This window comes from Pongo abelii, chromosome 2 (assembly GCF_028885655.2).
Source record: "Pongo abelii isolate AG06213 chromosome 2, NHGRI_mPonAbe1-v2.0_pri, whole genome shotgun sequence".
Classification (NCBI taxonomy): Eukaryota; Metazoa; Chordata; class Mammalia; order Primates; family Hominidae; genus Pongo; species Pongo abelii.
In genome coordinates this window covers 24432065-24459050 of record NC_085928.1, presented here as the reverse complement: position 1 = coordinate 24459050, position 26986 = coordinate 24432065, and the positions used below count along the sequence as shown (strand labels likewise).

The window sequence follows — 26986 nt, the reverse complement described above, 5'->3', positions numbered from 1 at the left end:
GGCCAGGCGTGAAGGTTCACACCTGCAAACCCAGCATTTTGGGAGGCCAAGGCGGGTGGATCACCTGAGGTCAGGAGTTCAAGACCAGCCTGGCCAACATGGCAAAACCCCATCTCTACTAAAAATACAAAAAGTAGCTGGGCGTGGTGGCACACGCCTGTAGTCCTAGCTACTCGGGAGGCTGAGGCAGGAGAATTGCTTGAAACCCAGGAGATGGAGGCTGCAGTGAGCTGAGATCATGCTGCTATTCTTCACCCTGGGCGACAGAATGAGACTCTGTCTGAAAATAAAAATAAAAAAAAAAGGGAACGGGGAAGGGGAGCGGAAGGGGAAGGGGAAGGGCTTATCAAACATTATCTATTATAAATAACTATAATAAGTAAAATGTCTAAGATGTCATTTTTTAAGTCTAGTGTTATAGAAATCTACATAAGCAATACTTTTATTAGCATTTTGTTTTTCTTTGAGACAGGGTTCCCCAGGCTGGAGTGCAGCAGTACAATCTCAGCTCACTGCAATCTCCTGCCCTCAGCCCCTTCCCTGGGCTCAAGCCTCCCGAACAGCTGGGACCACATGCATGCAGCACCATGCCCAACTATATTTTTTGTATTTTTAGTAGGGACAGGGTCTTGCCATGTTGCCTAGGATGGTCTCAAACTCCTGAGCTCAAGCTATCTGCCCACCTCAGTCTCCCAAAGTGCTGGGATTACAGACCTGAGTCACTGCACCAGACCTTAAAATTTTAAAGACCATCATTGATAATAATTACTTTCAAATTAAAAACAAATAGGAATTGCTAATATTTCATTACTACTAGGCCATAATTCTATTATAGTTCAAGTAATCACTAGAGATTTTAATGATAATCAAATTTAAAGAATCCACTAACAAGTTATTAGAAAGCTGCCTCTTTATGGCAAATGGGCAAATGAGACTTTTCTAGGCAGATTAAAGAACCTTAAAACACCTTTTTGGATGACTACTGGGCCTTTTTGATATAGAAACAGCTATTAGCTATGACTTAAAATAGATAAGAAAGAGTATTGGTTTGGTTTTCTCTATGGGATCTGGGATCTGGACTCTCCACTTTGGCTATGTTGGATCTTTCCCATCAAAGAAACAAAGCAACTGACAGCTTCTCAATCAACTGTGAAATGTTCCAGGCTTATGTGTTACAAATTTAAAAGGGGTCAAAGGATAGGAGACATTATACAAATAATTTCTGTAAGACTCTGTAAGTGGAAACATTAGTATTGGCTATTTTCTATTACAAAGTTTTCTAAAACATTCCTTTTTAACAAAGGATTCCAGTGCTTCTAAGTAGATGATCTTTCAGTAGCATGGGTGTGATGTGTTTTGCAAAATATATATATTTTTTGCTTTATGATCTAGCAGTAAGAGCATCCTTTTTTCTTTCTTTTCTCCTTTTTTCTTTTCCCTTTTTTTTTTTTTTGAGACAAGGTCTTGTTCTGTTGCCCAGGCTGGAGTGCAATGGCACAATCACAGCTCATTGCAGTCTTGACCTCTCAGGCTCAAGCAATCCTTCTACCTCAGCCTCCAGAGTAGCTGGAACCATAGACATGCACTACCATGCCTGGCTAATTTTTTTTTATTACTTGTAGAGGCGGGGTCTCCCTATGTTGCCCAGGCTAGTTTTGAACTCCTGGGCTCAAAATATCCTCCTGCCTTGGTCTACCAAAATGTTAGAACTACAGGCATGAGCCATCACGCCTGGCCTAGCATCCTTTTCAATGACACCTAATTAGTCTTTCTTAGTAAGTAAGCTATGGTAAACACATCTCTTTCTTTTTTTTTTTTTTTTTTTTTTGAGATGGAGCCTCACTCTGTCACCCTGGCTGGAGTGCAATGGCACGATCTTGCTTAACTGCATCCTCCGCCTCCCAGGTTCAAGCGATTCTCCTGCCTCAGCCTCCTAAGTAGCTGGGATTACAGGCACGCACCACCACACCCGGCTAATTTTTTGTATTTTTAGAAGAGATGGGGTTTCGCCATGTTGGCCAGGCTGGTCTCAAACTCCTGACCTCAGGTGATCCACCTGCCTCAACCTCTCCAAGTGCTGGGATTACAGGCATGAGCCACCACAATCAGCCTATAAGCACATATCTATGGCACCATGTGACAGCTGATTCCAATAAAAAAGATTAGCTCTTATGGTCAAAAACATTAATTTATACAGCAAAAAAAAAATCAAAGCAATAAACTGTGCTTACCTTTCCTCTGAATTCTCTAATAATAGTATTTGTTGGTTTCTAAGAGCAGATTTTGTAATGCATGGAGGTTAAAAAAAAAAGTCAACATTAACTTTTTACCCCCTGCTGAAAAATGGAGTTTCAAAGGCAATAAACTCCACATTCTGAGAAACAGCAATATCCCACCAGTGTTCAACATACTTTTCCATAGATAAAATTTTCCCAAGGGTCCTTTCCTTAGACAAAGGAAGGTATCATTTATAGATACAGTGTGCCAAATTCCAAATGTATGCACTATTAATTTTATAGATGTTTATCTGGCTTTGGCCTGTAATTTCAATATTTGAGATAAAATCCAATATTTATTTTCTATACTTTTTCCTATAATTGAGGACTCCAGAACTTAATTTAAGACTGTTCACATTACAAGGCCCTTTAGGATCTATAGCCTGCTGCTCATCTCTTAGCTATACCTCTAGGCAGCCAGCTCCCTCAGGAATTGCTGCAAAGATACATACCCTCCATACTATCTAGGAGAATAATATCTGGACTACCTTGGTAGGTAAAATCACTTAAAACACTAGCTCCAGGGATACAGTAATCTCTTAAATTATCTAAATAGGCTATGAATCAGAAGATGATAAGCAAGCCATCTTCATGAGACTCAGGGAGTATTTTGTCAATTAAAAACAATAAGGGAACATTTTCCTAAAACATAATGAATAATGATTCCTTGCTTATAACACAAAAACTTCTAATCAACTGCAGTATGATTTCATTTTGAATGCAAAAAATGCTAACAGGTAAAATTTAAATCGTTTCTACCTGCATTGTGTGTCTCCCGGTTTTTCTTTCTGAAATAAAAAGTACAGATAAAAGGTAACATGAAAATAATGGGAAAGTATTTTTACCATTTGATACTTTAAGAATCATAAAAATAAATTTTATGAATTTGTATTTGTTGCAGCAATAAGAAACAATCTGAAGAAACATTTCCTTAATATATATTATGGTATGAAAATCTAATGGCAGAGAACCTCAATATAAATTTAGAAACCACAATTTCTGGAGGTAACTACAACTCTCTATTCTTCCATACCCAGAAGTCACAGGTTGGGAAATGAATCAATCACTGAAAAGCTTAATTAACTATTTCAAAATGTAACTTAGGTGCTGGTAAATTCACGAAGTGATGTGCCAAGTAGGTGATTTCTGATGTTTGTCCTGTCATCTGGACCAGTACGGGTGTGCGTGTGCAGGAGACAGAAGCAACAGCAGAGAGTAATTTTGTATCCCTAGGGAGGGAGATGTGGCAGCCAACAGCACCCGTGCACAGACAAGTGGCATCTGAGCTATCTTGTACTTGTGTACCTTAGGTTGTCCAAACTCTTAAATTTTCTTGAGAGCCAATCTACTAAAAGCATTGACTTTCCCTTTTATACACAATTACTCAAAACATTAGCATTCTCTAATAGCTATTTGGTAAGGAAAGAGAATCGTGATTTTAATATTAGTAGAACCATTGGCCATGCAATTCTAAGCAGAAACATTGCTAAAGGTGCTAGAAACTCAGAAAAAAAGGTTATACAAAGAACCAGAAGTAACATTGTTCTGATATGCATATTACCATTAATGGATTATAATGTCACAAAATGTCTATTCAAACTGACTAGAGCCTAAATGAACTTAGGATATACAAAAATTAATACTATAGGCAAGTGAAAATGTCATTAGAAACAAAATATTTAACATAGATTTGACTGACTACTGAGAGTCATTCTTGTTATACTGCTAGTAGAATAAGAACAGATAATTTTTTTTCTTTTTTGAGATGGAGTCTCTGTCACCCAGGCTGGAGTGCAGTGGCGTGATTTTGGCTCACTGCAACCTCTGCCTCCCAGGTTCAAGCAATTCTCCTGCCTCAGCCTCCCGAGTGCTGGAACTACAGGTACATGCCACCATACCCAGCTAATTTTTGTATTTTTAGTAGAGACGGGGTTTCACCATGTTGGCCAGGCTGGTCTTGAACTCCTGACCTCAGGTGATCCGCCAGCCTCAGCCTCCCAAAGTGCTGGGATTACAGGCGTGAGCCACCACACCCGGCCAGGACAGATAATTTTTAACCATATACCTTTTTCAGTAAATCTGTATTTATCTACAAATATTTTTGGAGAGTAATAATTTCCTAGGTATCTAAATAAAAGTTCTCTAAGGACTACCTATGTAGCAAAATAGGAACTAATTCTGCTTCTTATCTGCCCAAAGCATATTATATTGGGGCTGTGGATACATACCTGTGCTGCTTTTTTGTAGGCGTCTCATTCTCTGTCATTTCTGGCATGGTTACAGTACAGCTACAAAAGGATAGAAAGACACACCAGAAAGCTTAGTCATTCTAGAATCTTATAAAAATTGATCAATAGCAATTTGATTTGAATATTAAAATGCTAAAAAATAAAATTGACATTGAAAAGCATTGGATTAGGTGTTGCAGATAAGTATAAGAAAATAGCATAAAAGTACTATAATTAGCAAACGTAGAAAATAGTGAATATCAAATGTGAGGTATAGCCAGAAACTGCTTGAGAAAATTTGAGTAGAAAAAGATCACTGCAGGCTTAGAAATCAAGAAAAGCTTAAAGGGGATGTGAATTTGAGCAAGAGCTGGAAAGATAGGTAGAACATAGTTGAGTTGAGAGAGTATGCTATTTGTTCATGTGAAGTGTTATACAGAATTTAAACTAAAACAATGGTTCCCTACTCTGAACACAAAAAAACCAAATGTGACAAGAGCACAAACATGTAATATTCCATACATGAAAGCAGGCATTCATTCATTCACTCATTTGTTGGGCATTAACTTCAAACTGCTAGAAGTCTCATATTATCATTTGACTGTCATTAAAATCTGGGTATGAAAATTCTATATATATTTCAATTATCAGGCTACTAAATAATACATGCACTATTGGAAAATATATACATATATGAAGAAGGCCAGAAAGCAAATACATTAATATATTAATCATAGTTAAGTAAGGGTAGTGATATTTTGGTGATTTCATTCTCTTCTCTGACTTTCAAAAATTTCATAATGAAAGCTGTGATGCTTTTATATCCCAGAGATTGACAACTGTATTAGTCCGTTCTCATGCTGCTATAAAGAAATACATGAGACTGGGTAATTTTTAAAGGAAAGAGGTTTAATTGAGTCACAGTTCCACAGTGCTGGAGAAGGCCTCTGGAAACTTAACAATCATGGTGCTCTGTCACCTCTTGAACATTTTGCTGCTTAGAAGTTTCTTCCACCGGATAACCTAAATCATCTCTCTCAAGTTCAAAGTTCCACAGCTCTAGGGCAGGGCAAAATGCTTCCAGTCTCTTCGCTAAAGCATAGCAAGAGTCACCTTTGCTCTAGTCTCCAAGAAGTTCCTAATCTCCATCTGAGACCACCTCAGCCTGGACTTCATTGTCCACATCACTATCAGCATTTTGGTCAAAATCATTCAACAAGTCTCCAGGAAGTTCCAAACTTTCTCACATCTGCCTGTCTTCTTCTGAGCCCTCCAAGTCTCTACAAAGTTCCAAACTTTCCCACATTTTCCTGTCTTCTAATCTGAGCCCTCCAAACTGTTCCAACCTCTGCCTGTTACCCAGTTCCAAAGTTGCTTTCACATTTTCAGGTATCCTTTTAGCAGTGCCCCACTCCCAGTACCAATTTACTGTGTTAGTCCATTCTCAGGCTGCTATGAAGAAATGCTCAAGACTAGGTAATTTACAAAGGAAAGAAGTTTCACTGACTCACAGTTCCTCAGGGCTGGGGAGGCCTCAGGAAATCATGGTGGAAGGCGAAGCAAACACATCCTTCTTTACATGGCGGCGGGAAGGAGAAGTGGCGAGCAAAGTGAGGAAAGCCCCTTATAAAACCATCGTCTCATGAGAACTCACTCACTATCACAAGAACAGCATGAGGGTAACGGCCCCCATGATTCAATTACCTCCCACTTGGGCCCCTCCCATGACACATGGGATTATGGGAACTACAATTCAAGATGAGATTTGGATGGGGACACAGCCAAACCATATCAACAACCTTTCAAAATGAGTCTACCAAGTTGGGATACCTGCTGTGGTACACTGGAGGAGGTGCAAGTGTGGTTTCCCATTTTTTTCTCCGAGAGAGAGAAAAAGTAGCAAGTATGAAGTCAGAAAGCATGAGTTTAAAATCTGTTTCTGCCACTTCCTAGCTGTCAGGTCTTGGGCAAGTTACAGACCTTCAGAACCTCAGGTGCTTTATCTACACCGTGAATCATAATAACAGTATTACATTATTGGATTGTTCTGAGCAGGGAATGAAATTTTGCAGGGACAGCACAAGACCACGTTACCTAGTAGTAATAATGATTTAATAAACGTTAGCTTTAAATGTTAGTGAGATATTTCAGGTTAACTTTAGCCCTAGGGAGGAGGGAGAAGGGTCCTGGGAAATAAGTAGACATGAATGCAGGAAGGGGATGACAGAAAGTACTGACTGAAGCAGCCTGTCGAGAAATGTGTCAACAAGACCCATGTCCAGCAGCTTATTCCTATTCCACCTTTTCCCTACCATTTGTGAAGTACCTATCAGCCTAAAAGCAATGAGCTCACGTTAGGTAACCATATGGTGATGGTGGGGAATATGTAATTAAAGAAGTAAATGAATAATCCCTATGACCTTCTCACCTAAGGGCTTGCAGAGTTTCTTCACTTTTGATTCCTGGCTTCCAATGCCTCCCGTTTCTGATCCAAATGTATCATCTTCTGCCAGAAGATGGTCTATGGGTTATGCTTTCTTCTTACTACACAAGAGAAAAATCAATGAATGTTTATAGTTGCTAGGTGTCCATTAGCACCGCGTAAGGCAAGGGCTGACAACCTATGGCATGCAAGCAGATTTTTAGTCCCACGAAGGATAATCCTGAATTTTCTCCCCACACTTGAAAGCAAATCAATGCAGTTGCTCTCAAAAGTCACTTTCCTATTGGTTACCAATGCTCCACCCCCACAAAGATGGTAGTCTTACAGCCAATGGATGGTCCCCAAGAGGGGATTCTCTCTTTTCTCCTATGTATGCTCATTGTACCTTAGGTCCTCACTAGCTGCTGGTTACTCAAAGTCCTCCACTTGGGTCTTACCCTAACTTCTGTCCTCAATTCTAAAATTATCTTTCCTTCAATTTCCTACCTCCTACTTCTCTCTTTTAAGAGTGCCTGAAAACTTACATAGGGACCTTCCCCTAAGGCAGTGACACTAGGAAGACAGCCCTCAGACCTTTGCATTGTATGTGTTCTTTAAAAATGTAAATTTGGGGGCTTCATTCCAAACATGACAATTGAGAGGTCTGGGTAGGGCCCAGGAATTTGCACTTTCAACAATCTCCTTGGGTGATCTTCTCCCCTCCCCTCCCCTCCCTTACTCTCCCCTCTCCTTCCCTTCCCTTCTCCCTCCTTTCCTCCCTCGCTCCCTTCCTTTCTTTCTTTTTTGTTTTTGGTTTTTTAGGTACAGAAAAAGTTTTAGAAACTTCAACAGAGGGATCTGAATTTTAATAAGTGCCCCAGGTGATTCTGATAGGAAAAAGCTGGAAACACAGGCAGTTATCTTTAATTGGTGAAAGTTCAAGCATCTGACCAATACCCTAGTTCCAGCCTTTCCCCTGCAGCCCTTTTGAAAGTCTGCAGATAATTTCACACATAATTAAGGTACATAAAGTAAAAGTTCTAGTTGTCTAAACATCAAGAATATTTTTTTTCTGGGCTCAGTCCATAATAACCAATATCTAAAATCTTAAAGTCAATGACACTAAGGGTCTATCACATAAGTAAACATTCTCTGCACTCGGGTGAAAGCCAGGAATTTAACTGAAAGAGGAAGACAACTGTAAATCAAAATCATCCCGTTTACCAAATGCCATTATGAATATCCATCTCAATGTAAAATTATTTATAGGTACAATTTTCAAGCTACTAAAATTGCATTCCTGATGCTAAAAAAAAAAAGCATCTATTGGAAAAGAACTATACAATATTTTCATAAATCCCTGTCCACTTAATAATTAGCTTATTAATAAATTACATTTTTAATATAATATTTACATAACTACAAATATATGCTTTAAAATATTTAAAGTGTCATTAAAATTTTTTTTTAATTTTTAAAAATGTTTTTAGAGACAGGATTTTGCTTTGTCATCCAGGCTGGTGTGCAGTGGCATGATCACAGCTCACTGCAGCCTCAAACTCTTAGCTCTCAAACTCTGGTGATCCTCCCACCTCAGCCTCCTAAGCAGCTAGGAATACAGGCACACACCACTATTCCCAGCTAATTTTTTGTAGAGATGGGATCTCACTATGCTGTCCAGGCTAGTCTCTCTCTCTCTCTCTCTCTCTCTCTCTCTAACTCCTGGCCTCAAGCAATCCTCCCGCCTCAGTCTTCCAAAGTGCTTGTAGCCACTGCACCTGGCTCCATTAATATTTTGGCTCCATTAGTTTTTGAATGCCAAAGGATTACATTAGTAATCTCTGAATTATTATGCTTTTATGGAAAAACTATTCCTGAAGTTAGTCAAACCCAGTAGTTCTCAAGCGTGGTGCTCAGATCACCTGCATCAAAATCACATTTTTCAAAACTTTTTTCCTTGAGATAAACCTTACATATAATAAATTGCATAAATCTTATGTATAATATTCAATGGGTTTTGATGAATGCACACAACTGTATGACCCAACCCCATCAAGGTACAGAACATTATCAACAGAGAAAGTTATTTTTTTTTGAGACGGAGTCTCGCTGTGTCACCCAGGCTGGAGTACAGTGGCACAATCTCAGTTCACTGCAAACTCTGCCTCCTGGGTTCAAGCAATTCTCCTGCCTCAGCCTACCTAGTAGCTAGGATTACAGGCATCCGCCACCATACCCAGTAATTTTTGTATTTTTAGTAGAGACGGGGTTTCACCATGTTGGCCAGCCTGGTCTCAAACTCCTGACCTCAAGCGACCCACCCATCTTGGCCTCCCAAAGTGCTGGGATTACAGGCTTAAGCCACTGCGCCAGGCCTCAGAAAGTTCTTTCATGACCCTTTCAACTCAATCCCTTCCCCTACTCCAGAAGCAAACCCTATCCTAAATTTTTTCACCATAGAACTTCATATAAATGTATTGATTGGGAATTCTTTTGTGTATAGCTTTTACTAAGCATAATGTTTCTAAAATCCATCTAGTAGTTTGTTCATTTTTATTGCTGAGTATAAATATACAACTGCATGTGAATTTGTAACAGAGTTTATGTTTTTCTTTTTATTTTTTTCTTTTTTTTTTTTTGAGACAGAGTTTCGCTCGTTTTGCCCAGGCTGGAGCGCAGTGGAGAATCAAACGTGCATCAATGTTCACCACAGATACTGGCCTGTAGTTTTCTCTTTTTTTTTGACGTGTCTTTGTTTGGTTTTGTATCAGGGTAACACTGGCTTCATAGAATGAGTTGGAAGTATTCCCTCCTCCTCTATTTTTCTTAACAGGACTGGTATTAGTTCTTCTTTAGATGTTTGTAGAATTCAGCAGTGAAGCTATTGGGTCCTGGGCTTTTCTTTGCTGGGAGACTTTTAATTATGACTTTGATATCATTACTTGTTATTGGTCTACTTAGGTTTTAGACTTCTTCATGGTTCAATTTTGGTAGGTTGTATGTGTCTAGGAATTTATTTCTTCTAGGTTTTCCAACTTATCAGCATATAGTTGCTTATAGTAGGCTGTAATGATCTTTTGAATTTCTGTGGTATCCAATGTAATGTCTACTTTTTCATTTTTGATTTTATTTGGGTCTCCTCTCTTTGTCTTGGTTTGTTGATTTTGTTTATCTTTTCAAAAAACAAACTTTTTGGCCAGGCACGGTGGCTCACACTTGTAATCCCAGCACTTTGGGAGGCCGAGGGAGGTATATCACTCGAGGTGAGGAGTTTAAGACCAGCCTGGCCAACATGGCAAAACCCTGTCTATACTAAAAATATAAAAATTCAGCAGGTGTGGTGGCACATGCCTGTAATTTAAGGCTGAGGCAGGAGAATCACTTGAACCCAGGAAGTGGAAGTTGCAGTGAGCCAAGATCACACACCACTGCAGCGTGAGTGACAGAGTGAGACTCTGTCTCCAAAAAAAAAAAAAAGTTTTGTTTCGTCAATCTATTTTATTGTTTTTGTTTTCATTTCAATTTCATTTATTTCTGCTCTGATCTTTACTTAATTTCTTCCACTAATTTTGAGTTTGGTTTGATACTGCTTTTCTAGTTTCTTAAGATGTACTGTTAGGTTCTTTATTTGAAGTTTTTCTACTTTTTATTTTTATTTTTGAGATAGAGTCTCACTCTGTCACCCAGGCTGGAGTGCAGTGGTGTGATCTTGGCTCACTGCAACCAGCACCTTGCAGGTTCAAGCAATTCTCCCTACCTCAGCCTCCCGAGTAACTGGGATTACAGGTGCCCACCAGCATGCCTGGCTAATTTTTGTAGTTTTTAGTAGAGATGGGGTTTCACCATGTTGGCCAGGCTGGTCTTGAACTCCTGACCCCAGGTGATCTGCCCGCCTCGACCTCCCAAAGTGCTGAGATTAAAGGTATGAGCCACCATGCCCAGCCTGAAGTTTTTCTACTTTTTTTGACGTGGGTGCTTTCCTCTTATTACCACTTTTGCTATATCCCATAGGGTTTTGTATGCTGTGTTTCCATTTTCATTTAAGAATTTTTAAATTTCCTTCTTAATTTTTTCAGTGACCCACTAGTCACTCAGGAGCATATTGTTTAATTTCCCTGTATTCACATAGTTTCCAAAGTTTCTCTTATTATTGATTATAGTTTTATTCCACTGTGATCAGAGAAGATACTTGACATTATTTCACCACCATGCCTGCCTAATTTTTTTTTTTTTTTTTTTGTATTTTTAGTAGAGACGGGGTTTCACCATGTTGGCCAGGCTGGTCTCAAGCTCCTGACCTCAGGTGATCCGCCTGCTTCGGCCTCCCAAAGTGCTGGGATTAGGCATGAGCCATCATACCCAGCAATATTATTTCAATTTAAAAAAAAAATTTTTTTTTTTTTGAGATGGAGTCTCGCTCTGTCACCCAGGCTGGAGTGCAGTGGTGTGATCTTGGCTCACTGCAACCTCCACCTCCCGGGTTCAAGCAATTCTCTCCCTCAGCCTCCCAAGTAGCTGGGATTACAGGTGCCCGCCACCACGCCTGGCTAATTTTTTTGCATTTTTAGTAGAGACGGGGTTTCACCATGTTGGCCAGGCTGGTCTTGAACTCTTGACCTGGTGATCCACCCACCTCGGCCTCCCAAAGTCCTAGGATTACAGGCGTGAGCCACCGGGGAAGCCCGGCTAAAAATGTTTTAAGACTTTGTCTGGGCACAGTGGCTTACACCTGTAATCCCATCACTTTGGGAGGCAGAAGTGGGAGGACTGCTTGAGCCTAGGAGTTCGAGACCAGCCTAGGCAACATAGTGAGAGCCTATCTCTACAAAAAATAGAAAAAATTATCCAGATAAGGTGGCATGTGCCTGTAGTCCCAACTACTGCAGAGACTGAGGTGGGAGAATCACTTGAGCCTGGGAAGTTGAGGCTGCAGTGAGCCATGATCGTGCCACTGTACTTCAGCTTGGGTGACAGAGTGAGACCCTGTCTTGCAAACAAAACAAAACAAAACAAAAAACAAACAAACAAACACCACTTACTTTGTGGCCTAACATAGGATCTATCCTTGAGAATGATCCATGTGCTGAGGAGAAAAATGTACATTCTGCAGCTGTTGGATGAAATGTTCTGTAAATATCTATTAAGTCCATTTGGCCAATAGTGCAAATTAAGTCTAATGTTTGTTGATTTTCTGTCTGAATAATCTGTCCAATGCTGAAAGTGAAGTGTTGAAGTCTCCAAGTATTATTGTATTGGGGTCTATCTCTCTCTTTGATATAGTAATATTTGCTTTATATATCTGGGTGCTCCCCTATTGGGTGCATATACATTTACAGTTGTTATATCTTCTTGCTGAAATGTTCCCTTTAAAATTATATAATGATGTTCTTTGTCTTTTTTTATAGTTTTTGTCTTGAAATCTATTTTATTTGATATAACTACTCTTGCTCTTATTTTGGTTTCCATTTGTATGGTATATCTTTTCCATCCCTTTATTTTCAGTCTATGTGTGTCTGTGTGTATTTATAAGAGAAGTGTGTTTGTTGTAGGCAACAGATCACTGGGCTTTTTTTTTTTTTTTTCCTTTTTAATCCATTCAGACACTCTATGTCTTTGGATTGGAGCATTTAGCCCATTTACATTCAATATTATTATTGATAGGTAAAAACTTACTCCCGCCATTTTGTTATTTGTTTTCTGGTCTTCTCTTCCTTCTCATGTCAGTGTTTTTCTCTGGTGGTACATTTTAATTTCTTGCTTTATACATGTTGCATATTTATTGTATTTTTCTGACCTGAGGTTACCATGAGGCTTGCAAATAACACCTTATAACCTATTATTTTAAACTAATGACAATCTAACTCTGATTGTAAAAACAAACAAGCCAAGAGGAAACTGATAAAAACTCTAGTTTTTATCTGTAAAAACTATTATCTAATTTTAAAAACTATAGTTTACTTCATGAACATGAGTAAACAGAAAATCTCAATCTTTTTTTTTTTTTACATCAAATACAAAACTCTACACTTAAATTTTATCCCCTGCTTTTTTTTTTTTTTTTTTTTTTTTTGAGACGGAGTCTCACTCTGTCATCAGGCTGGAGTACAGTGGTGTGATCTCAGCTCACTGCAACTTCCACCTCCCGGATTCAAGCAATTCTCCTGCTTCAGCCACCCAAGTAGCCAGGACTACAGGTATGTGCCACCATGCCCAGCTGATTTTTATATTTTTAGTAGAGATGAGGTTTCACCATGTTGGCCAGGATGGTCTTGATCTCTTGACCTCGTGATCTGCCCACCTTGGCCTCCCAAAGTGCTGGGATTAAAGGCGTGAGCCACCGTGCCCGGCCCATCCCCTGCTTTTTAACCTTCTGATGTTTCTACTTATATCTTATTACACTATGTCTTAAAATGTTGTAGTTATTATTTTTGATAGATTTGTTTTAGTCTTCCTACTGAAGACATGAGTAGCTTACACACTAGAATTACAGTGTTAAAATATTCTGTATTTGTCTATGTATTTACTGTTACCATGTACCTTCAGACAATTTCTTATTGCTTGTTAACATCTTTTTCTTTCAAGTTGAAGAACTCCCTTCAGCATTTCTTGTAGGACAGGTCTGGTGTTAACAAAATCCCTCATCTTTTGTTTGTCTGGGAAAGTCTTTTTTTCCTCTTGATATTTGAAGTGTATTTTCACTGGATATAATATTCTAGGATAAAAGTCTTTTTCTTTTAGCACTTTAAATATGTCATCTGACTCTCTCCTGGTCTGTAAGGTTTCCACTGAGAAATCTGCGGCCAAACATATTGGAAATGCTTTATGTCATTTTTTTCTTTCCCTTGCTGCTTTTAGGACCCTTTTTTATCCTTGACCTTTGGGAATGTGATTATTACATGTCTTGAGATAGTCTTCTTTGAGTTAATTTTTCTTGGTGGTCTATAACCTCCTTGGACTTGAATACTGATATCTTTCTCTAGGTTTGGAAAGTTCTCCAGTATTATCTCTTTGAATAAACTTTCTACCTCAATCTCTCTCTCCACTTCCTCTATAAGACCAATAACTCTTAGATCTCCCCTTTTGAAGCTATTTTCTAAATCCTGTAGACATGCTTCATATTTTTTTTCTTTTGCCTCCTTTGAGTACTTTCATATAGCCTGTCTTCAAGCTCGCTCATTATTTCTTCTTCTTGATCTATTCTACTCTTGAGAGACTGATGCATTCTTTAGTTTGTCTACTGAATTTTTCAGCTCCAGAATTTCTGCTTGATTCTTTTTAATCTCTTCATTAAATTTATCGATAGGATTCTGAATTTCTTCTCTGTGTTATCTTGGATTTTGTTAAGCTTCCTCAGAACAGCTATTTTGAATTCTCTGTCTCAAAAGTCACGTATCTCTGCCACTCTGGAATTGGTCACTGGTGCCTTATTTAGTTCATTCAGTGAGGTCATGTTTTCCTGGATGGCCTTGATGCTTGTGGATGTTTGTCAATGTCTGTGTACCGAAAAGTTAGATATTTATTCCAGTTTGTTTTGTCTGGCTTGTTTGTACCCATCCTTCTTGAGAAGGCTTTCTACGTATTCAACAAGAATTAAGTGTTGTAATCTAAGTCTTTGGTCACTGCAACCATATGTGCATTAGGGGGCACTCCCAAGTCCAGTAATGCTGTGTCTGTTGCAGAGGTACCACTTTAGCGGTCTTGAGTAAGATCCAGAATTCCCTAACGTATCAAGCAGAGTCTCTTGTTCTCTTCCCTTATTTTCCCCCAAGCAAATGGAGTCTCTTTCTTCATGCTGAGCTGCCTGGAGTTGTGGGTGGAGTCATGCAGTGCTCCTGTGGATAAACCCACTGAGACTGCTGGGACACACCTGAAGCCAGCACAGTATTGGGTTTCGCCCAAGGCCTGTGGCAACTATCTCCTGACTATCACTGATGTTTATTCAAGCCCAGGGGCTCTTTAGTCAGCAGATGATGAATCCTACCAGGACTGGGTCTCTCCCTTCAGGGTCGTCGGTTCCATTCTGGCCCAGTGGGGGATCTAGAAATGCACTCCAGGAGCCAAAGCCTGGAATCTTTAGGAGTCTACTTGGTGCTTTATTTTATTGTGGCTGAGCTGGTACCTGAGTTATAAAACAAAGTCCTCTTTATTCTTCCCTCTCCTTTTCTCAAGCAGGAGTCTCTCCTGATGGCCACCACAGATGAAAACTGTGCTGGGTCACACCTGAAATGGGCACAGTTTTGGTTCTTGCCCAGGGCCCATGGCAACTACTGCCTGGCTACTGCTGATGTTTATTCAAAACTGAATGGCTCTTTAGTCAGCAGGTGGTGAATTCTGCCAGGAGTGTATCCTTCTCTTTAGGGCAGTGGGTTCCCTTCTGGCCCAGGGTGGGTCTAGAAATGTCATCCAGAAGCTATGGTCTAGAATGGGGGCCTTATTTTACTATGGCTGAGCTGGGATCCAAGTTGCAAGAAAAAATCCTCTTTACTTTTCCCTCTTCTCCTGGAGCTGCAAGCTGTGATGTCTGGAGTTGGAGGAGTGGTGATGCAAGCACTCCTTTGGCCACCCCAGCTAGTATTTCACTAGGTCGTGTGCGCTCCAAGCCCAGTGCAGCACTAGGACTTGCACAGGAATTGCAGGTGGCCTTTCAAGTTCATTTAGAACTCCAGAGCACTTTAGCCCTCAGTGGTGGGGCTAACTGGAACTCATGTTCCAACTGATATGATGGAAGATTCCCCTCTGGCAAGGGCTGGTCTAAATGCTCCCTCTGTGGGCATCAGCTGAATTCTGCCCTGTGTTGCTTTCCACTGTGACAGAGCAGCACTGAATTCCAATGCAAAGTTGCACAATCACTTTGCTCTCCCTCCCCCAAGCACAGAGATTCTCTCTGCATGGCTGGGGAAGGGAGGAAGGGTGGTGTAGGCAATTCAAGGCTGTCTTTCCTACCATCTTCAGTGTCTCCTTCCTTGATATGATGCTAAAACTAGGTACTGTGATCAGTCACCTGATTTTGTTTTCTTTGTACAGATAGGGTCTCACTATGTTGAGCAAACTGGTCTCAAACTCCTGGCCTCAAGCAATCCTCCACCTCCACCTCCCAATATGCCAGTATTACAGGTGTAAGGCACTGTGCCTGGCCACCTGATATTTGGTTCTTACGTGGATAGTAGTTCTGCAGCATGGGGGCAATTGCTGGAGGGTTCTATTCAGCCATCTTGCTCTGCCTCATCCCCTCCTCAGTGCTTGTGATCTATACATGACATCTTTCCCAGCTTTTCAACAATAATCACAGTAATTCTTATTTTCCTACTTTCTTATTCTTTTGTTACTTAACTGGATTTTTTTCATTATACAAATGAAATATGCTTGTATTTATCTACTCAGATCATACCAAAGAAGTTGTGAAAAGAAGTACTCTTTTCGTCCTTAAATTTCCTGTTAACACTATTCAAGTATTTATTTCCATATTACTATTTTCCCCTTTTTGTTCTTTATTTTTTGGAAGTGAATACTAAGTCTAGCCCACACTCAAAGCGAGGAGAATTAATCTCTACCTCTTGGAAAAAGAATTATGTATTTAGAATTATTCTGCAAGGAATATTTGTCACTTCTCCCCTATTTATTTATTCAATAATTTATTTATATCAGTATGGACTCATGGAGATTTATTTTATTCTTCAGATCACAATGCTAGAGTTAATATGTTGTTCAAATTGTCCACACATTGGCCATTGGGTGCTCTTTTGGATTAGCTGTTGTGCCCTTTACACACACAGTCACACACACACATATACACACGCACACACACACACACACCCTTTCTAGTACTTCCTTACTTTTTGGTACTACAAGATACTCCAGGCTCATCTTGTGTTTCCCCTGTCCCACTCTTAGAATCAGCTTTCCATCCAAGGAATTTTTGTTCCTTTCATTGGAGAATGCAATTTAGAAACCAAGATCCAGGTGCTGCCTGCTCTCATTGCTACTGGGGTGTCACTGCTTCCAGGCCTTCTCAGCAGACAGAGCTATTAAATAAATGTATGTCTATTAACCCATGTATAGACAAAGATCTACATTTGCCTCTGTTTCTATCTGTATTTATATTAAAATAAGCATGAGTTTATACTTACATCTCTGTTTCTAATCTAGCACCACAGGGCTCAGTATAGTCTTCCCCCCTGCTTATTTGTAATATCTTTCTGACAGTGAGAAATCTGGCTCCCAATGTCTACAATTACTTTTACTAATTTCCTCAACCCTAATAGCCATATAAATTGGTTCCAGAATGCTAACTCCACTCCTCATAGTTCTTTTAAGGATCAACTGACATCATACACATCCAAGGTCCTTTAAGGCAGGAACAACTTTGTCCTTTTATCCCAAGGGCTTAGCACAATACATGCACAATGTGTAACTCAAATGCTTATTGAATGAACAATGGTCTTCTGAAACTAGTATAGCTAAATTTATACAAATGTAAAATATTATTATAATCATTAATAAGCTTGCTTTGTAGTATAACTGTAAAACTGACTCCAGGGTCAGCTAATTCAAAGTTTAACTCCTTGGTCTTATGCTAGTCCCTTGATATACGATCACTTACCAGTAATGTTTTCTCCTCTGTTACTGAATGGCCCTGAGTGCCATCTGCAGGGAAGGCCCCCACTTTTTTTTTTTTTTTTTTTGAGATGGAGTCTCACCCTGTCACCCAAGTTGGAGTGCAATGGCGTGATCTCGGCTCTATGCAACCTCCACCTCCCGGGTTAAAGTGATTCTCCTACCTCAGCCTCCCAAGTAGCTGGGATTACAGGCACTCACCACCACGCCCGGCTAATTTTTTGTATCTTTAGTAGAGATGGGGTTTCCCCATGTTGGCCAGGCTGGTCTCGAACTCCTGACCTCATGATCCGCCCACCTTGGCCTCCCTAAGTGCTGGGATTATAGGCATGAGCCACTGCACCTGGCCAGAAGGCCCACTTTGAATTCACACTCAGCAAACCTAGTCTGTCTCTCATCAATTACTCCTAGAGCAGTGGTTCTGAAAACTGAATACTCATCAGAATTACCAGAATTCGTTTCTAGAGATTGGTTCAGTATATAGGATGCAGTGTTCTTGAGGGCAGGTATTTGAGTGTGTTTCATTCACTGATGTACTCTAAGTGCCTAGAATCATCCTAGGCACACAGTGGGTAATCAATAAGTATTTGTTGAATGAAGGAATGAGTGACTGAGGTGGTGTGCAAGAATTTTTCAAAACTCCTGAAATGATTCCAAAGCACAGCCACTGCGGTCATTAATACAGATGCTGGCTGGGCCCAGTGGCTCACACCTGTAATCCCAGCACTTTGGGAGGCTGAGGCAGGTGGATGACGAGGTCAGGAGATTGAGACCATCCTGGCTAACATGGTAAAACCCCGTCTCTACTGAAAATTAGCTGGGCGTGGTGGCAGCAGCCCGTAGTCCCAGCTACTCAGGAGGCTGAGGCAGGAGAATAGTGTGAACCCGGGAGGCGGAGCTTGCAGTGAGCCGAGATCGTGCCACTGCACTCAAGCCTGGGCAACAGAGGGAGACTCCGTCTCAAAAAAAAAAAAAAAAAAATACAGATTTTGTCAAGCCCCCATGTACCCTTCACCTCACATCAATGAATGAAATTGTATAGTAAATAGGAATAGCCTTTGATGTCAGACGTAGGGTCACATCTCAAAGCTGGCAGGTACTGGCTATCTGGTTTTGAAATAAGTACCCTTTAGAGTCTCAGCATCCTCACATTTAAAACTGGGAGAGTCTCACCAACTCCTCAGAGGACTGTTATGAGTTTACATGATGATACATTTTATCGATCTAGCAAAGTGCCTGGTACATAGCAGGTGCTCAATACATGTTAGTTGACTTTCTTCCATTTCCCCCTTAATTTACTGAGAAGATAGAAGTCAAGTCATCTGGTCCAAGTTCCTTAAATGGATTCTACATTTACCGTAAATCCTATAAATCTATAAATCTATCCTTTCAGGCCTCCAGGACTTCTTAAATTATTTGATCTGAGAAAAGGGACCCTATATTTGATTCTTTCCTCTTTAGTACTATTTTCTCTCTTAACCATCTCTCCTTCCAAAATGCAAGGATTTTCCTCATGTTAAACAAGAATTTACTGCCTTTTCTGCCTACAAGTCTATTTCTCTCCTCATGTTCCTGTGAAACTTCTCACCTCTCCAACTTGGCCAATCTCTCCTAAACCTTCTGGCTGCTCCAGCCAACCAAAGCTGCTTCCTTGGAGGTCAGGGGCTATTTTTCACCAATCATAGGTCATTTTCCTCTTGGCAGGATTTGAGGCTGCTGATCTCTCTCTTTCTTGAAATTCTCTCTCCTAGGTTGTCTTTCTCCTCTCCAATTACACATCCTCTTTCTCTAACATGAACGCTTTTCTTTCTCCTTTGAGTTCCAAGGCTCAACACTCTCTTCTCTTTTTCAGGTTTGCTTTTTCCCTACAAAGGTTTAAACTGCTTCTGTGCAAAAGCCTTTATGTTTTTGTAAGAAAGCTACCTTTCAACTCTGACTTTGCCCCTAATCTTTGGTTCGGCAAAGCTCTGTTCAGAACATTGCATTTCGAACAAATTAACAAGTCTGTTTGGAATGTGTTAAATTCCCTTTTCTCCTAAGAGATCTATTTCCAAGTTCTCCATTTTATCAATGTCACCAAAAGTTTAACCTGGCTCTAGACTCAAAAATAATCTTCATATCTTCTCACCAAATCCTATCAATTATTTTCATAATGTTCATCTCTTCCCCTTTGTTATGACCACCTTAGATTAGGACCCATTTTACACATATCTGGCCCTAAGCAGTCTTTGTTATTGCCCTCAGCCTTTCTCCCATTTGATGGATTTTATACCCCAATGTCTCATCAGTCTTTTCAATTCACCATATTTACCATGTCCTCTCCTGCTTCAGACTCTACAGTACTATTTCCCACAATCTACTGCATCATATCCAAACTCCAGGTTTTGGCATTCATGACTGTACCTTCTTCACTGGCAGGTCTCACCTACCCCCTTCCACCTAGTACAACACACATAAAAGCAGGTTTTCTAGGTAATCATGCCATCTATCCTTCCCTCCTCTTCAATTCAGAAAGGTTTATCCCTGTGTGCCTTATCAGCTACTTGACTTTGTGCTAAGTTCATGCTATTTTCCCACTGAAATGACCTTTCCACTTTGCTCTGTTTATCCAAATCCTACCAACCCTTTAAAGTCTGGTGCAAGTCTATCCTCCTATATAAAATCTTCCCTAATATTTCTAGCAAAACTAAACCCTCTACCTATACTCTGGACTCTATCACTCTCGCTACTTAGTAAACTTCTTACATAATGTCCCTTTTCTCTCATATATTATTAATCCCTCCTTCTCTCTTAGTGCCTTTCCATTAAAAATATCCTTATTCAGGGCCAGGCACGGTGGCTCACACCTGTAAGCCCAGCACCTTGAGAGGCCAAGGGAGGTGGATCACTTGAGCTCAGGAGTTTGAGACCAGCCTGGGAAACAAGGCAAAACCCATCTCTACCAAAAATACAAAAAATTGGCCAGGTGTGGTGCTGCAAACCTGTAATCCCAGCTAATCAGGAGCCTGAGGTAGGAGGATGGCTTGAGCCCAGAAAGCGAAGGTTCCAGTGAGCCAAGATCGCACCACTGCACTCCAGCCTGGGAGACAGAGTGAGATCCCATCTCAACAAAAATAAAAATAAATCTTTATTCAATTTTTTCCATGTAAAAATCTAAAATGATTTTTCTCCTGATCTTGCAACTCCCTACAGGTGTCCCCATTTTCCTCCCAACCACCAGGCTTCTTGAACAAGTTGTTTACACTTACTACCCCCTCTTCCTCACTTCCTATTCACTCTTCAACCAGCTGTTACCTGACTTTTATTCCTAAAACTGCTTAAACTAAGCTCAACAAAAGACTTCCACACTGCCAAATCCAATGAACTTTGTAAGAAATCTGTTGTTTTGGCCTTCTGACAATAATATCCTGCCTTTCCTTTGGAGATCTTCTCTGTCCCATTCCTGAAATCTGATAGGACCATCAAACATGGGCTCACCTCTGGGGTGGGCATGGGGCTAACTAATAAGACTCCCTGCACATGGAGAATATCTTGCTGAGGCTGAGTTAGCCCAATGGATCCTTGTGATCCTGGGAGCTTCTGTTTTCCTGGCCTTCCCAAGGCTTCATTATTCTATCTTCCTTTCTTTCTGTGAGTTTATCCAGTATCCATTTGCTGCTTAAGTTAGCCAAATTCAATCTCTATTGTTTATAACCAAAGAGAAACTGGTCCCTCAAATGACACAGAGGTAGATAGTGGTGACACCACAAATTTCTTCTCCCTATCTCCTTCTCTTTGGTTTCTGCTGTTTAAGGAATTCCTGAGAACTCTTCATTATCCTCTTTAAAGATTTCTCTGACCCCTAGAGCAGCGGTCCCAACCTTTTTGGCACCAGGGACTGATTTTGTGGAAGACAATTTTTCCATGGACAGGGAGTGGAGCAGATGATTTCAGGATGAAACTGTTCCATCTATCTCAGGCATTAGATTATCCTAAGGAACGCGCAACCTAGATCCCTTGCATGTGTGGTTCAGAATAGGGCTTGCACTCCTATGAAAATCTAATGCTGCCGCTGATCTGACGGGAGGGTAGCTCATCTCCTGCTGTGCGGCCTGGTTCCTAACAGGCCACCTGGGGACCCCTGCCTTAGAGGTTAGACTAAATACCCTTCTTCATACTTCCAAACATCCTAATACTCCACAATGTCTTAACATGAAATACAATCTACATACTTACTAGTTTTCACCACCAGACTATAATAAATGGTAGAAACTTATTACTCCATTACTGAGAGCTAATTATTGAGAATACAAATATGAAAAAAAATCATATTATTCATATTACTGAGAATACAAACATGAAAAAAAATTTCATGTTTGTATCCTCAACAATTAGCACTCAGTAACTGAGTAAAAAATGTCTGCTGAAAGAATATCTGGTCTTTCCTCTTTTTTGTATTAATCATTATATCATAGATTTTACATACTTATGTTTAATTTAGCATCTAATGAATACTCCATTGATTTCCTTAAACAATCCTCCCAATAAGTCTAAAAAGTTCTTATGAGCTGAGTCCACCATTTACTATTTCTGTATTCTCGTCAGTACCTAACAGTGTTGGGCACATGGTAAATACTCCATAAATACTTGGTGAACTGAATTAAAAACACAGTATTAGCACACTAATAGAAACAACTTATCATGTCCTACTGATCTAATTAAAAGATCTGGCCTTCTGAAGTAGTGCAATTGTCCCCATATGGAAATTTTAATGAGAAAAAGAAAAATTATCCAATTGGACAGTTAACCACGTTTCTCTTAGCAAGAGTTCCACAAATATTTTATGAATAATAAGTGTACACCTTTACAGAACAGAGTAAAAGACTCAAGACACATATATGCCTGTGCATATTGGAAGGAAGATTACATATTTAAGGGGTATGTCACAACTACAATCACTTAGATTCTACTAACCTTTAACAAATCTATAACAGGAGTATAGGACATAAAAATATTTAATAGCGAAATCAATTAATGCCAAATCAACTTACGTTCCAGATGTATATGGCTATCTTTTTATAATATATAACATGGCAGTCATTTACTCATTTAAGAACATTTATTAACTGCCTAGTAATCACAAATGCAATGTTAGGTCCTAAAAATACAAAGATAAAGAGAACACAGCTTCTATGTTAGTGGAGTTCTATTTCTGCCATGTTGCAATGGTATTCAAGAATATGTCAATGGTACCCCCTGGAGTTGCTCAACATGGAGGCCCTGGTTAGCAGTATGGTGGGGAAGGCATATAAACACATACTTATGGCAGTGTGCTAAGTGCTAGCACAGAAACAAGTACAAACTGTTATGGGGCCATGGAAGATAAATAATCTACTAATTAAGAAAAGATATGAAAAAAAGGGATGTCTATACATGAATTCAATGCTAGTTAAGGTATGAGGAAGCTACTAACATACCTAAGATGAAATCAAACCTAAAACTATGGTTGCAGGAAGAGTCAGAAGGGTTCCAAACCAAACCAATCCAACTTAAAGAAAACCGCTGTGGAAGAGATGAAAAACAAAATATTCCTTATCATAACATTTGAGAACAATGAAACACACACACATAGAACTTAAACTGCCACATACTGTAAGCCTAAAGAGAATCTTTTAAACATGTAGCATAAAAGTTCAAAGGGGGTTGATCACTAAGAACTAGAGTAAGCTATCCAGAAAACTTTCATAAAAGTGTAATTAGAACTATTATTGGCAGGAGGGAGGAATAGAGGAAAGATGTCCATATCCTGAGAAAGGTCAATGTCTTTAGCAAAAGCAGTGGGGGGAAAGTTGGACACATGAATGAGGCCTGATTTAGAAAAGCCCAGAACACAAGCTTAGCTTTTGGACGTAGTCTCATGGGAGTTCTCAGCCAGGGCTACTGAACAGAATCACCTGGAGAGCTTTAAAAAATATGCCCATGGCAGAGCTTTACTCCAGATCAAAAATAAGAGAGTTTCTGGGGGAAGTGGCCTGGGCATTAAAGCTTAAAGACACACAAGGTGATGCTCATGTACAGTCTGGATTGAGAACTACTGGGTTAGAGAACAGAGAGGTAAAGCATGACAGACATGATTAAGGCTCAAGCTTGATTTAAGACCCTGTTTATAAGCAACAAATTTGAGCTGATTACCTGTTAAAGCTTATCTTCTAACCTGAGTTAAAAATTCTCAGTTTTCTTAGTGTTTCTTTTCCCTTGTTGACAAGGCTAAGCTCTGAAAATAGGAAAAGTACCCATCAATTTCTTGTACATGACTGGTTCATTGAGCGTAAGGTCTACAACCTTAGAATTTTACTTCCATGATGTTCCATAGACGAGTAACCTAGAAAATAAGTACTTCAATTCTAAGCTGCTCTTACATCCCTGCAATGCACTCCTTTTATATCAGGGAATGTTCTAGGCTGCATCCAGATTTTGCAGAACTCCTAAATACAGAGAGATCCCAATACCTATGTACACCTAAGTCTTTTAGCTTAGATCAGGAGTGTCCAATCTTTTGACCTCCTTGGGGCACACTGGAAGAAGAATTGTCTTGGGCCACCCATAAAATACACTAACACTAAAGATAGCTGATGAGCTTAAATAAATAAGTAAATAAATATCACACACAAAAATCTCATAATGTTTTAAAAAGTTTACAAATTTGAGGCCGGGCGCAGCGGCTCATGCCTGTAATCCCAGCGCTTTCGGAAACCGAGGCAGGTGGATCACCTGAGGTCAGGAGTGCAAGACCAGCCTGGCCAACATGGAGAAACCCTGTCTCTACTGAAAGAAATAAAAATTAGCTGGGCTGATGGCATGCACCTGTAATCCCAGCTACTCAGGAGGCTGATGCAAGAGAATTGCTTGAACCCAGGAGGCGGAGGTTGCAGTGAACTGAGATAACACCACTGCATTCCAGCCTAGGCGACAGAGTGAGACTCCGTCTTAAAAAAAATAAAAGTTCACGAATTTGTCTTCTTGTCTTGGGCCGCATTAAAAGCCGTCCTTGGATGTGGGTTGGAAAAGCTTGGCTTAGGCTAAAGCAAAACTGCTTTAAGATTAAGCATTCATTCTTGCATGGATACATTACACTACTTCTGCTTTCAGAAGTGCAATTACAATGTATTTTACTTCTTTTGTAACAAATACTTTGAGTACTTAAAGAGAAACAACACATGTATCCCAAACAGCAACTCTGTACTATGTTAAACAAGAGTCCTATGGGAGAGAAAAAAGTCATCAAGGTGAATGGAGAGTAGGACAGCCTGTTGAGCCTTCAAAAAGTAGGTTTGTCTGTTTGGTTTTCTTTACAAAAGAGCAAACCTGGGAATATGTTTCAGGATCCATGTAACTCACCGTAAGATTTATTCAAGAAATCTGTACGTTGTTTATAGGTAAGGAAATGTCTTCTTTGCCTACACAGTTGGCCACGACTGTCTTGTTTTGTGTGGTGTTAGGTTACTGTATCTACTTGATGGTAAAAATGTTATGAGAACGGAAGTTGAAATTCTGCACTTTGGTTTATGCAGTCTCTTATTTCCAGATAAAGTTAATAAACGCAAAGGACCATATCCCAATGTAACGAGGAGGGCTGGGAGGACAAGCTTCCAGAATGAGTGGGGTGAATTCAACTATTAAAATTGTAAACACAAACAAGAGTCCAGGAATCTTATATTTCATCCGGATACATGAAAGTAGATTTCAAGAGTTGGTCACTCACTTGCACTGCTTCTACTCAGAAAGCAAAAGAATGGCTTCTAAAAAGAAAACACAAGCCTAACACTTCGACAGAGGGGTGAGAGGGAAAAAGCAAGCCACATGAGTCTGACGAACGGGTACGAAAGAAATTCAGAGGGCGAGGAAAGAAGGGGAATGAACAAGACAGGAAAAGGTGAAGGAGGCGGGCAAAGGCCATCTGGTGTGAACCTGGCTGCCCAGCTCTTTATGCACCCAGGGCAGCGTGGGGCCCCTCTCGCCCCGCGGGCATCTAGGAGCTGGGGCGCAGTGCGAGCCCCCCACGGGCCTGGCAGCCGGGGACGCAGGGCTGGCGGGAGAAGAGGGGTGCGCACGCCGCGGGCGCTGGCACCCCACCAGGTGCCGCACGCAAGGGTCCCCAGGAAGGAGGCGCACTTAGCGCAGCCCTGGCCTCCGGGAGCAGGAAGGGGGTGGGTGGAGCTGAGCCCGGGGCCGCCCCCCGGAGCCGCCCCCGCAGCCCTGGCCCCCGCCCCCCGCCCCGGCTGTCAGCGGCCCCCTCCCGCAGTCACTTACCCGCCGGCTGCGCGGTCTCGGCCGCGGTGGCGGCGGCGACGGCGGCGACCCCCGCCTGGGTCATGATCCCAGGAGGGGAAGGCAGGAGTGTCTGACCGTCTGGGCGAATCTCTCCGTCCGCGGCCACCGCCTGCTCCTCCGGGGCTGGGGGAGCGCGGGCCCAGGCCCTCCTCTCCCCCCGCCCCCGCCGCCTCTTTTTGCGGCCACCGCAGCCGCTGCGAGCCCGAGCCCTCAAGGCCGGAGACCCGGCGGCAGCGCGGCCTCAACTTTCCCAGCCCCCCTCCCCCCGCCCCTCCCCGCCCCTCCCGCGGCCGCAGCTCGGCAGGCGAACAGCCTACCCTGGGCGCGCCGCGTTCCCGCCTCTGTCACTCAACTCGCCAATCAGGCTGCGGGAACGCTGGCCTGGTAGCCAATAAGAAGACAGAATGCCGTTGCACTATGCTAGAGGGCGGGAGGAGGCGGAGAGGAAACCAAGGAGTGAACGGGAATCGGGCGGCCCAATGAGGAGGGCCGGGGGGCGGAGGTGTGCAAGTTGGGTTGAAGAAACAGGAAATATTCTTAAAGGTAGAGTGACGGACAGGAAGGAAAGCCAGTAGGTGAATGGGAAAGAGGTGGGCCTGGTTCCTTAAAGGGGACGCCTTGAGAACCTAGAAAAGAAGGTGTTTTAAGAAACTTCTTTGTATCTTCTTCTGTGGTCTCTTTTCTTCGTCTTTCAGTAGGAGTTTGGAAGTGGAAAAATTGAAAAGGAAGAGGGCACGGAAGTCTTTCGGAATAGTTAGCCCCTCTTAACGTGGAGGGCAGGAAGGTGAGAAGATACCTCTTAGTAAATGTGGAGAAGAAAATCAGACGTTTCCGACTTCTCGATAACTGGAAGATTGTTGCTGACTTGACGCTGCTCGCATTCGAAGGCTGTGGTCTCTTGTCATCTTTTATTTGCAACAACACGCAGATTTCTGCGAACTGGAGATGGCCATGTTCAGAAATGCCCTGGGGGCCTCCCAGCTGGGACAAGGGAGTTTGGCATTGGGGGATGGGGTTTGAGATCTCAAGCCTGGGTTACTAAATACCTGGATCTAGGAGAGGTAGGGCCACGGGTCACGAAATGGAGACCTGAATGCCCCTTAACTCCAAGATCGGTGTGGAGCCCTTGGAACCGT

General features: G+C 41.2%; 1 protein-coding gene across 5 annotated transcripts in view; it reads right to left on the bottom strand.

The window, feature by feature from the left end:
- USF3 (upstream transcription factor family member 3) overlaps positions 1–26121 on the bottom strand; it is a 47895-nt gene extending 21774 nt beyond the window's left edge. Inside the window, exons 1-4 of one of the 5 annotated variants that reach the window (XM_024244215.3) lie at positions 25830–26121; positions 6933–7048; positions 4505–4564; positions 3036–3064 (exon numbers count right to left, since the gene is read on the bottom strand). In XM_024244215.3, coding sequence (XP_024099983.3) covers positions 3036–3064; positions 4505–4551 — 76 coding nt within the window. In that variant the 5' untranslated portion in view covers positions 4552–4564; positions 6933–7048; positions 25830–26121. The other 4 variants (XM_054551508.2, XM_054551509.2, XM_024244217.3 and 1 more) reach the window with 4 other exon arrangements.
- Between the last annotated feature and the right edge of the window lie 865 nt (positions 26122–26986).